Raw genomic sequence first — 12,148 nt, forward strand, 5'->3', positions numbered from 1 at the left:
GAAAAATTTGTGTGCCCCAGGACATAAAAAAAATTTCTGTAGATTACATTAGTATAATGAATGACTCAGTATGGAATAAAGATATGACATAGGGACACAGATACATTTAAGAATGATTTTTTATTTTAGAAATGAAGCCAACTACTTAAAAAAATTTTAACACTTTTGTTGTTTTATGAAGTAATTATGTTCAGTAATGTAACAAGAGAAAAATGCTTGGCGACTTTTCAAATTCATGCTTCTTTATTGAACATATGCCCAAATTGATTTACAGCTTCGATGTACTTTTTAACAAAACAAGATTTTAGAAACTTAGAAAAACACATGATTTTTTTTCATGCTGTCCCTCCCTCCCCCCTCCTTCTTTTCTTCTTTCTCTCATTTCTTTCCTTTTTCTTTCCCTATTTCATTAGACAAGCTCTGAATGTAGTGAAAAGAGCATAGAGAAATTAATAAAAATGTTAAAAAATTCTTAAATTGTGTGTGAAAGTAATTTTTTAAAATATTTAATTTTGTAATTTAAGAGATCGGGATGTAAAGGAAACAACAACAACAACAAAACCTTTGGCTGGGAGCAGTGACTCAGGCCTGTAATGCCACCACTTTGGGAAGCCGAGACGGGCCAAGCATGGTGGCTCACATCTGGTATCCCAACACTTTGGGAGGGCAAGATGGCTGGATCACTTGAAACTGTGAGTTTGAGACCAGGCCAACATGATGAAACTCCGTCTCCACTAAAAATATAAAAATTAGCAGGGCATGGTGGCATGTACCTGTAATCCCAGATACTTGCGAGACTGAGGCAAGAGAGTCGCTTGAACCTAGGAGGTGGAGGCTACAATGAGCTGAGATCATGCCCCTGCACTGCAGCTTGGGCAACAGAGCAAGATTCTGACCCCCCCCGCCAAAAAAAAAACAAAAAACAACACAAAACACAAAAAACAAAAACCTTCACAGGTAGTGGTGTGGTTTTCCCCCTTAATCTCTAGATTGCATAATCAAAACAAATAAATAAATAAATAAATAAATAAATAAATAAATAAATAAATAAATAAAACCCACTAAACCATTTCTGCCATTTCAAAATTATCATTTTTTAAAGAAGGAATTTCAGGTTTTACTTTTTGACTTTTTAATTTTGAAATAGTTTCTTTTTTTCTTTCTTTCTTTTTTTAAGGTGGAGTTTTGCTCTTGTTTCCCAGGCTGGAGTGCAATGGCACGATCTTGGCTCACTGCAACCTCCACCTCCTGGATTCAAGTGATTCTCCTGCTTCAGCCTCCTGAGTAGCTGGGATTACAGGCACTTGCCACCATGCCCAGCTAATTTTGTACTTTTAGTAGAGACGGAGTTTCTCCATGTTGGTCAAGCTGGTCTCGAACTCCCAACCTCAGGTGATCCACCCACCTCAGCCTCCCAAAGTGCTGGGATTACAAGCATGAGCACTGCGCCTGGCCTGAAATAGTTTTATACCTATCAAAAAAATTGCACAAATAATAGAGTGCCTATATTCTTCACCCCATTTCCTTTAATGTTAATGTTTTCAAAACTGTAGAGCTATGATCAAAACTAAGAAATTATCACTGATACAATTCTTTTATCTAAACTGTGCCTTATCACATTTGACTGGTTTTTCCACTATTGGTCAACTTCTACTTTTAGTGAGTTTTTGAATACATGAATGAGTGGGGGATGACAGAGTATAAGAAAATAACCCATTCGGGGCTGGGCGTGATGACTCATGCCTGTAATCCCAGCACTTTGGGAGGCCAAGGTGGTCAGATCACGAGGTCAGGAGTTTGAGACCAGCCTGGCTGATATGGCGAAAACCCATCTCTACTAAAAATACAAAAATTAGCCAGGCATGGTGGCATGCATCTGTAGTCCCAGCTACTCAGGAGGCTGATGCAGAAGAATTGCTTGAACCTAGGAGGTGGAGGTTGCAGGGAGCCAAGATCGTGTTACTGCACTCCAGTCTGGGAGACAGAGCAAAACTCCATCTAAAAAAAAAAAAAAAAAAAAAAAAAAAAAAAAAAAAAAAAAAAAATATTGGGAAAAGGAAAAAAAAAAAAAAAAAAAAAAAAAGAAGAAGAAGAAAAGAAAATAACATTGGGAACAGTGAAAACAGAGAAATACATGAATACATATGGAAAGTGAATAGTCAGAAGACTTTTAATATTTTTATTTAATACTTTGTCCTCCCACTATAATTGTATGTCTGAAGTGTTAACTAGATACTCTTCCCTTTCTTGTCTTTATTGATGACAGGCATATCTGTTACTTTTACAGGAAAATTATCATAAATCTCTCTGACAAAAGGGTTACATTAATTCATTGAAAGAGCTAAATACATTTAAAGCTGTTTCTAAGAGACCATGAACAAAATAAAAATTGTACTATCAATTTCTAGAACTATAATTTAACAAAATAAAATATTACTTGATTTTTAAAAGTCTATATATGAGTTTAAGTCCACTTCTAATAAATTATGGTGAGATTCTCAGGCATATTGCTTAAAAAAGTTTGTTAATTACCTATTTTTTTCAATATATTTTTACTAAAGATTTTGAGTAACGAATCCCTTTACCCATGATAGAGACAATACCACCCCATTCATCCCAGAGTTAAGGAGAAGGGAGATGTTGTTTTGTACTGTTGTAGCAGCAGGGCTCTGTGGAGTTCCAGATGTGGAAGGGGGTTGTACCTTGTAGATACACAGCTTATTCTCTGATTTTGTCTTATTGCACCTGGGAATACTTAGGCACTTCACAGCCACAGTGTTGTTCTCTGTGGGGATTTCTACTCACTAAATGGTAATTTATTTTTACTTCCTTATTTCTCTGGCATTTTGACAACTTTTCAATGACAGGAATATATTTATGAGATATTTTCACAGTATGAGCATAGCCACCTCAGAATTGTACTAAGGAGTGAATGGTACCCCTTCTTTAGTTATTGTTACCCTTGAATGAAATAAAACTTCATTGAAATAAATAAGTGAAATAAAACAATAGCCTTGAATGAAAGAAAACTTCTAGAATTTTTACTAAATACATGATTTTAAGCAGGCCTTTAAAGATTTTTTTTTTAAACTTTATTTTTTCTGCTTCATTTAATTATCGGAATTATGGAGTTTAAAAATATAACAGCTTTATGGAGATATAATTCATATACTATACAACTCACCCATTTAAAGCATACAATTCAGTGGCTTTTGGTATACTTCACAGGTTTTGCAACCTTACTATGGTCAATTTTAGAACATTTTCATCACCCAATAAAGAAACCTTTTACGTATTTGTGGTCATTCCCTATTCCTGCCTCCTCCCAGCCTCTGGCTAATCTACTTTCTGTCTCTATGGATTTGTCTGTTCTAGATAGTTTACATAAATGGAATTATATAATATGCAGCCTTTTGTGACTGCGTTCTCTCATTTAGCATAATATTTGTTAAAGTGCTTTCGTGTATTAGTATAATAGTTTATTTCTTTTTTGTTGCCTAAAATATCTCACCGTGTGGCTAGTCCACACTTTATTTATCTGTTATCATTTGATGGACATTTGGGTTATTTCTATTCTTAGGCTATTGTGAATAATGCTGCTATAAAAATTTGTGTCTAAGCTTTTTGTGAGGACACATGCTTTAATTTTTTTTTTTTTTTACCCAAGTTAGAGTCTTGCTCTGTCCCCTAGGTTGGAGTGCAGTGGTGCAGTCTTGGCCCACTGCAACCTCCGTCTCCCAGGTTCAAGCCTCAGCCTCCTGAGTAGTTGGGATTACAGGTATGCGCCACCACACCCGGCTAATTTTTGTAATTTTAAGGGAGATGGAGTTTCACCATGTTGGCCAGACTGGTCTCCAACTCCTGACCTCGTGATCCACCTGCCTCAGCCTCCCAAAGTGCTGGGATTACAGGCATGAGCCAATGCTCCAGGCCCATGCTTTCATTTTCTTGGGTATATACCTACTAGTGAAATCGCTGGGTCATATGGCAACTCTATATTTAACTTTTTGAGGAACTGCCAGACTGTTTATCATAGTGACTACCACATTTCACAGTCCCACCAACAGTACATGATGGCTCCAGTTCTTCACATCCTTGTTGACACTGTTACTATCTCTCTTTTTTTATGGTAGTCATATAGTCATACTTGTGACTGTGAAGTAGTATTTCATTGTGGTTTTAATTTACATTTCTCTGACAACTAATGATGTTGAATGTCTTTTCATGTGCCCATTCATCATTTTGTATCTATGTTCTTTGGAGAAATGTGTCCTTAAAACCTCTGCCCATTTAACTTCAATTTTTAGTTTTTTATGTGTTTTTTTTTTTGAGACAGAGTCTTGCTCTGTTACCCAGGCTGGAGTGCAGTAGTGGAATCTCAGCTCAGTGCAACATCCACCTCCCGGGTTCAAGCAATCCTTTTGCCTCAGTGTCCCTAGTAGCTGGGACCACAGGTGTGCACCACTGTGTCTGGCTAATTTTTGTATTTATTGTAGAGACGGAGACTTGCTTTTTTTGCCTAGGCTGGTTTCAAACTCCTGAGCTCTAGGAATCTTCTGGTTTTGGCCTCCCAAAGTGCTGGGATTACAGGTGTGAACCATTGCACCTGACCTACCCATTTAAAAGAAATGGATTATTTGTCTTTTTATTGTTGAGTTGTAAACTCATTGTGTTTTCATTTGCATTTCTCTGGTGTCTAATGATGTTAAACATCTTTACATGTGTTTAGTGACCATTGGTATATTTTCTTTGGAGAAATGTCTATTGAGATCTTTTGCCCATATTTAAATTAGGTCACTTTTCTTGTTATTTTTGCATTGTAAGTGTTCTTTAAAAATTCTAGGCTGGGTGTGATCGCTCATGCTTTTAATCCCAGCACTTTGGGAGGCCCAGGCCAGTGAATCGCTTGAGTCCAGGAGTTAAAGACCAGCTTGGGCAACGTGGCGAGACCTTGTCTCTACAAAAATTAGCTGGTTGTGGTGGTGTGTGCCTGTGGTCCCCGTTACATGGGAGGCTGAGATAGGAGACTTGCATGAGCCCAGGAGGTGGAAGTTGCAGTGAGCTGAGATTACACCATTGGATTTCGGCCTGGGTGAGGGAGCAAGACTTTTTCTCAAAAAAAAAAAAAAAAAGAGGAAATTCCGTACAAATTTCTTACAAGTACATAATTTGCTAAAGTTTCTCTTATTCTTTGGGTTGTCCTTTCACTTTCTTGGTAGTGTCCTTTGAAACACATGGTTTTAATTTCAATTATGTCCTATTTATCTATTTTTTCTTTTGTTGCTACTGTTTTTGATGTCATATCAAAGAATTATTGCCAAATCCAAGATCATAAAGATTTACGTGTATATTTTCTGCTGTTACATAGTTGTAGCTCTTATGTTTCAATTTTTGATCCATTTAGAGTCAATTTTTGTATGTACTACAAGGAGGGGATCCAACTTTATTATTTTCACCGTTTTTTGTAAAGACTCTTACAACTGAATTGTGTTGGCATGCTTGTCAAAAAGTAATTGGATGTAAATGTGAGAATTTTTATTGTTTATATGTCTGCCTTCCAACAGTACCGTGCTGCCTTTATTATAGTAGCTTTGTAATAAGTTTTGAAATTAGAAGTTGTGAGTCCTCTAACTTTGTCTTTTTCTGGATTGGCTATTCTTTGTTTATGGTATTTCCATATGAATTTTTAGGATCAGATTTTATTTCTGCAAAAAAGGCATCTAGGATTTTGGTAGGTAGAATTGCCTTGAACATGCAGAGGAGTTTGGGAAGCATTGCCATATTAACAATATTAAATCTTCTGCTCCATGACTTTTGGTTTATTTTTGTCTTAATTTCTTTCAACAATATTTTATTATTTTAAAAGTATAAATTTGTACTTCTTTTGTTAAATTTATTTCTAAGTGTTTTATTCTTTTGATTCTATTATAAATTGAATTGTTTTATTTCATTTTTTGTTTGTTTATTGCTACTGTACAGAATACAGCTGATGTTTGTATATTGGCTTTTATCTTGCAATCTTGCTTAACTCGATTACTAGTTCTAAGAGTTTTTTAGTGGATTCCTTAGGACTTTTGATACATAAGACTGGGTCATCTGCAAATTGAGATAGTTTTACTTCTTTCTTTGCAATCTAAATTCATTTTATTTCTTTTTGTACCCTAACTGCACTGGCTAAAACCTCCAGTGTAATGTTGAATTGAAGCGGTTAGAGTGGACATCCTTGACTTATTCTATTAAAAAAGTAATTAGTTAAAAAATTTTTTTCTTTTGTAAAATATATAGGTGGGGGTCTCACTATGTTGTGCAGTCTGGGCTTTAACTCCTGAGCTTAAGTGATCTTCCCTTCAGTCTCCCAAAGTGTGGGATTACAGGAATGAGCCATCGTGCCTGGCCTCTTATCTTGTTCTTGATTTTAGGGGAAAGCATTCAGTTCTTTACCTTCAAGTGTGATCTGGGTTATGATTTTTTAATAGATGCCCTTTATCAGGTTGAGAAGCTTCATTTTTTTTTTTTTAGCTTTTTAAAAAATCGATATATAGTAGGTATACATGTTTTCAGGGTTCATGTGATCATTCCATACATTAATATAATCAGATCAGGGCTGTTGATACACCCATCATCACCTTAAATAGTTACCATTTCTCTATTCTAGGAACATTCAAATTATTCCCTGTGAACTATTTTGAAATGTACAGCCTTTTGATGTTAGCTATAGTCACCCTACTGATCTACTGAATAACAATTCTTATTTCTTCCATCTAAGTGTATGTTTGTACCCACTAATCAACCTCTCTTCATCTCTCCTCCCCCTACCCTTCCCAGTCTCTAGTAACCACCAGTCTGCTCTCTATCTTCATGAGATCTACTTTGTTAGCTTCCACATCTGAGTCAGAATATGTGATATTTGTCTTTCTGTGCTTGGCTTCTTTCACTTAACATAATGTCCTCCAGTTACATCCATATTGTTGCAAATGACAGGAATTTATTCTTTGCCCAGCTAATTTTTTATGGCTGAATAATATTCCTCTCTCTATATGTCTATCTATCTCTATCTATCTATCTATCTATCTATCTATCTATCTATCTATCTATCTCATTGCAGTTGTTTTTGAAACAGGGTCTCAGTCTTTTGCCCAGACTGGAGTGCAGTGGCACGATCATAGCTCATTCCAGCCTGGAACTCCTGCACTCAAGTGATCTTTGCACCTCAGACTCCCAAGTAGCTGGTACTAGAAGTGTGTGTCACCATGCCCAACTAATTTTTGTGTTTTTTGGTAGAGACAGCATCTTACTCTGTCACCCAGGCTGATCTTGAACTCGTGGCCTCAAGTGATCCTCCTGCTTGGCCTCTAAAGTATTGGGATTTATAGGCATGAGCCACTGTACATGAACACATTTTCTTTATCCATTCATCCATTGATGGACACTTGGGTTGATTCCATATTTCCGCTCTTGTCAGTAGTGCTGCAATAAACATGGGAATGCACTTATCTCTTTGTTATTGATTTTCTTCTTTCTTGGATATCTACTCAGTTGTGGAATTGCTGGGTCATATGGTAGTATTATTATTTTTTTTTTTTTGAGGTGGAGTCTTGCTCTGTTACCCATGCTGGAGTGCAGTGGTACGATATCAGCTCACTGCAGCCTCCGCCTCATGGGTTCAAGCAATTCTCCTGCCTCAGCCTCATGAGTAGCTGGGATTACATGTATGTGTCACCACACCTGTCTAATTTTTGTATTTTCAGTAGAAATGGGGTTTCACTGTATTGGACAGGTTGGTCTCGAACTCCTGACCTCAGGCGATCCACCCACCGTGGCCTCCCAAAGTGATGAGATTACAGGTGTGAGCCACTGTGCCCAGCCTTTAGTGTAGCTTTTATTGAAAAAAAAAAAAAAAAAAAAAAAATCCACGTATAAGTGGATCCAGGCAGTTCAGAACTTTGTTGTTCAAGGGTCTATGTAACTTTGAACTTGTCTTTAGCTTTGAAGACATTAAATAATTTTAAATTCTAATGACAAAGTTAATTTAAATATATTGATTTAAGGCATTACATTACAATTTTTGACAATAATAATAATAGTAAATTGCCAGACATTTCCAAGTTTCATGGTAATATCGTCCTTGAAATTGTATTGAAAAGCAGGGAAAAAATAAGTTTAGCTACTCTACAGTCTCAGTTACTTGCTTTAAACATAATTTTGCAAAACAGTACTTTTCAAAACCATTAACATAGTTTATGATGGGCTACAAAAAAAGGACAAATTAACTTCTGAAAATGACTGAACAGAAGCTAGAATTAATTAATAAGGAGGTAATTGAATGACTGCATCAACCAGATGAAATGTGAAATGTGAGTTTTTTTAGGTGTTCTGTGCCATTTAAGGCTTATCAGAATTAAAGGTAGTGACAAGTAGAAACTGTCTGATATATCAATGATTAATAACAATGTTGATGATAATTTTGATAGGTGATTTTTATTTTGTGTCAAGTACTGTTCTAGCATGTTTACATATGGGCCAAGAATTGGATTGTCAAATCAGACTGACGTGAAGTGGAGATGTTAATCAATGTTAAGCTTTCCTTATAATTTCAAGAATACAAGCAATCAAAAGGCTCAGGAAAAGCAGAGACGGGTCCAGGACATTGAGAGAGGCCCCCAGATCCTTTCTTACTGCAATAGACAAAACTCTGCGTCCCAGAGCAGTAGATGAGGTCCTTAATGAAATATATGAATTATTAGCAGAGAGTGTTACAGGCTGTGAAACATCTCCATTTTATACCCAGATAGTTGCAAAGCTGATGTCCTGTGCCCCGTGCTCCATGTCCCATAAATCTGTAGATTCTCAGTTTGTTTATCATAGTAATCCTAATCCAGGGGCAGTCTGCTAAAAGCTTTTTATGGGTAAGTAGTCTTTTTTAAAATTATTATGCAAACACTGTTAGTATTTTGCCAGCTATTGGCATGCTTATAAGGAGGTTTGACCAGATTTTTTACTTTCTTTTTTTTTTTGTGTGTGTGAGAGAGGAGAAAACACTGCTTTAACTCTTTCTCCCCAATAAATTAATCCATTTAAATTCAATTAATTTCTTTTAGTATAAACAAGATAAAATATATCAAGAAAGAATTTAAAACATTTGAAACATGAGATCGGTTTCTAAAAAATCTTTTAGTTTTAGTTTGGTTTAGTTAGGTTAGTAGGCATGGGGGAGAGAAATACACTGAGAATTATATAGTAAATATAAATATTTTCCTATTACCAACAGATACTCATAATAGCAATTTGTTTTATTAACTTTTTTGTGTGTATGTGTCTGCACATTTCATAGACAATTTTTTTTTTCTATTTCACATTAGAAGATTTGAGAAATCATATAATTCTTTTAATGTTTAATTATTTCTTCTTTCTCAACCCAACCTTCAAATCAGGATGGAGATCCAGTTCGCCCAGGAGTAGCCATGACTGATCTTGCCACTGGCCTGTATGCATATGGAGCTATTATGGCTGGATTGATACAAAAATACAAAACCGGGAAAGGACTGTTCATTGATTGTAACCTACTGTCATCCCAGGTAACAGTCCAAATAACATTTCAGATAATGTTATAAAAACTGTGTCTGGGTTATACCTTTTCAGATCAAATTCTGTGGTGACATGTACAAAACAATACAAAACCAACACAACAACAACAAAACTGTTTTGTTTTGATGTACTTTCTCTCTCTCTCTCTCTCTCTTTCTGTCTTTCTTTCTTTCTTTTTGATGGAATTTCGCTCTTGTTGCCCAGGCTGGAGTGCAATGGTGCGATCTTGGCTCATTGCAACCTCCACCTCCTGGGTTCAAACAGTTCTCCTGCCTCAGCCTCCTGAGTAGCTGGGGTTACAGGCATGTGCCACCATGCTCAGCTAATTTCATATTTTTAGTAGAGATGGGGTTTCTCCATGTTGGTCAGGCTGGTCTCGAACTCCTGACCTCATGTGATTCGCCCACCTTGGCCTCCCAAAGTGCTGGGATTACAGGCATGAGCCACTGTGCCTGGCTCATGTACTTGTTTTCATATTAAAATACACGGACCATGAAGATTTTGTTGTAATGTAAACATCATTGTTGAACTCAAATTTTCCAGGCTGTTTTTACTAGAATGTGTCTGTTGCTTCTTGTAAGACAAGAGATATAGTTGCTTCATATGTACCCTATAACTTCTTTTGACTTGTTTCTTCACCTTTTATGTGCCATGAACCCCTTTGGTAGTCTGGTGAAGTCTGGACTTTTCCTTGCAATTGTGTTTTTGAACACATAAAATGAGGTACTTAGGATTGCAAAAGAAGCCAGTTATATTGAAATATATTCAATGGAAAATCAATTTTCCATTATTAAAATATAATATTTTCTAACACATTAAGCCACAATATCTAATAGTGGATATAACACTATTACAATTTTGAAGTTGTGTTGAGGATAAATGGTATTTCATGGTATCTGTAGTAATTGTAATATGATACAATTGTAATATGATAATATTTATTTGTGATCAAGTCATAGGTACCACTAATACTCTTGTGGTTTGTCACCTACATTTATAATAGAAGAAAATGCTAAATTTTAGTTAGAGGTTGATGAAAATAAAGATATACTTTTTTTTTCACTCGAGTTGATGAACTCACAGAAATCTGTTTATAGACCCTAGATAAAGAATTCCTGGTTTCCATACTTATCAGTTATGTTGTGCTAAATACTAAACTAGGGGAATAAAAGGGTTAACTCACTGTGAAAATGACATTTTGCCTTCTTTTCACTGGATCAGACCCAGATGCTGTACCATATGTGGAAGTTGATTCTGAATAGATAATTTTCCGTGATAGAAAAAGAAAATATCTGATTTGTGCATGGAGACATTTTACTGTGGGAAAAACTACTTTCTAGACATAGAGACCCCAGTTGGGAATTTCAGATTTAAAAGGCATACATGGGAAAATAGTAAACTTGGAACACTGCTTTGGATATTTTTTCCTCTTAGGCAAAATTAAGGAGGTATATAGAAATAAAAAACATCAATATAGTTGAAAATGAAATACGACGTATGGGTTTTTACATAACAGTAGCTTCGAGTCACAGTCAGAATTTTAATGTTTCTATAAAAAGGTGAAAGAACTCCGTTCAAATGAATGGTTTCACTAATTAATAAAGAACTACAGATGTTAGTTATGGGAGGGTGTAGAAAGTCTTTTCTTCCCCTAATTCTAAGCTGTAAGGAACCTGAGGTAGGGTAAGCAACTGAATAAAAGTTGCACATCCAATAAGTTTGGAAGCCATGAAGGTTTCATGGGTGTGTAACCTGTGCAGTCATGGGTAGCCCTGGGCTTAGTTCAGTGTTCTGCTGTCACTATCTTGAATTTGTTAATAACTTCCACAGGAGGCCCTACAGTTTTTATTTACACCAGGACTCACAGATTATGTAGCAGGTCATGGAGTTGGGACTCTACTTAAGTCTCCTAATTTTTAACTAGACTGCTTTACTCTAATGTGTAAAGAGTATTGTATTGTTTAGATGAGTATTGTAGAGTTTAATTCGCTTCTAGCATCTAACTAGTGGTTCACCATGTGAAGGTGTGTATTTCCCTGGGAGTAAGGGTGGGGAAGGTGGAATCACCACAGGGCCTCTTCAAAGTGAGGGCACAGTGAGGGCAAACTCATGCATATACATACAGGTATATAGTCAATCATTTTTGGGGTGTGTATATGTGTGTGCGTGTCTGTGTCTATTTTTATTGTCCATGTTTCTCCCTGAGACTGTAAATTCTATGACGGTTGGGACAATGTTTTTGCTTACAATGGTATCTTCAATGCCCAGCCCAACCTTTGTCAAAGATTGGTTTTTCCAATTCTTTGAGATCAATGTGAGAACTACTGTTACCAATGGGAATGTCTCGTAACCCTTAGGTTTGCCAGGGAAGATGAGAAAAGATGGTAAACCATTAGAATTACGATAAGTACTCAATAAACAGCTAATGATGAGATTATTTGTTTTTGGCAAACACAGTAGCAGTGATTTGGCCTGTTGTACTACAGTTAACTCAGATTGCTAAAATTAGTGTATTTCAGTCACATTAACTATCTTTCTTTTTTTCTTTTTCTGTAACCTAAGC

At 36.1% G+C, this 12,148-nt stretch overlaps 1 protein-coding gene across 3 annotated transcripts in view; it reads left to right on the forward strand.

Annotated features, from left to right (window-relative positions):
- Positions 1–12,148, forward strand: part of SUGCT (succinyl-CoA:glutarate-CoA transferase) — a 732,347-nt gene that overhangs the window by 120,736 nt on the left and 599,463 nt on the right. For all 3 annotated transcript variants that reach the window (XM_017867385.1, XM_017867383.1, XM_017867384.1), the window contains one exon: positions 9,432–9,575. In XM_017867385.1, coding sequence (XP_017722874.1) covers positions 9,432–9,575 — 144 coding nt within the window. The remainder of the gene's footprint in view (positions 1–9,431; positions 9,576–12,148) is intronic.

Source organism: Rhinopithecus bieti, unplaced genomic scaffold (assembly GCF_001698545.2).
Source record: "Rhinopithecus bieti isolate Rb0 unplaced genomic scaffold, ASM169854v2 scaffold_2439, whole genome shotgun sequence".
Classification (NCBI taxonomy): Eukaryota; Metazoa; Chordata; class Mammalia; order Primates; family Cercopithecidae; genus Rhinopithecus; species Rhinopithecus bieti.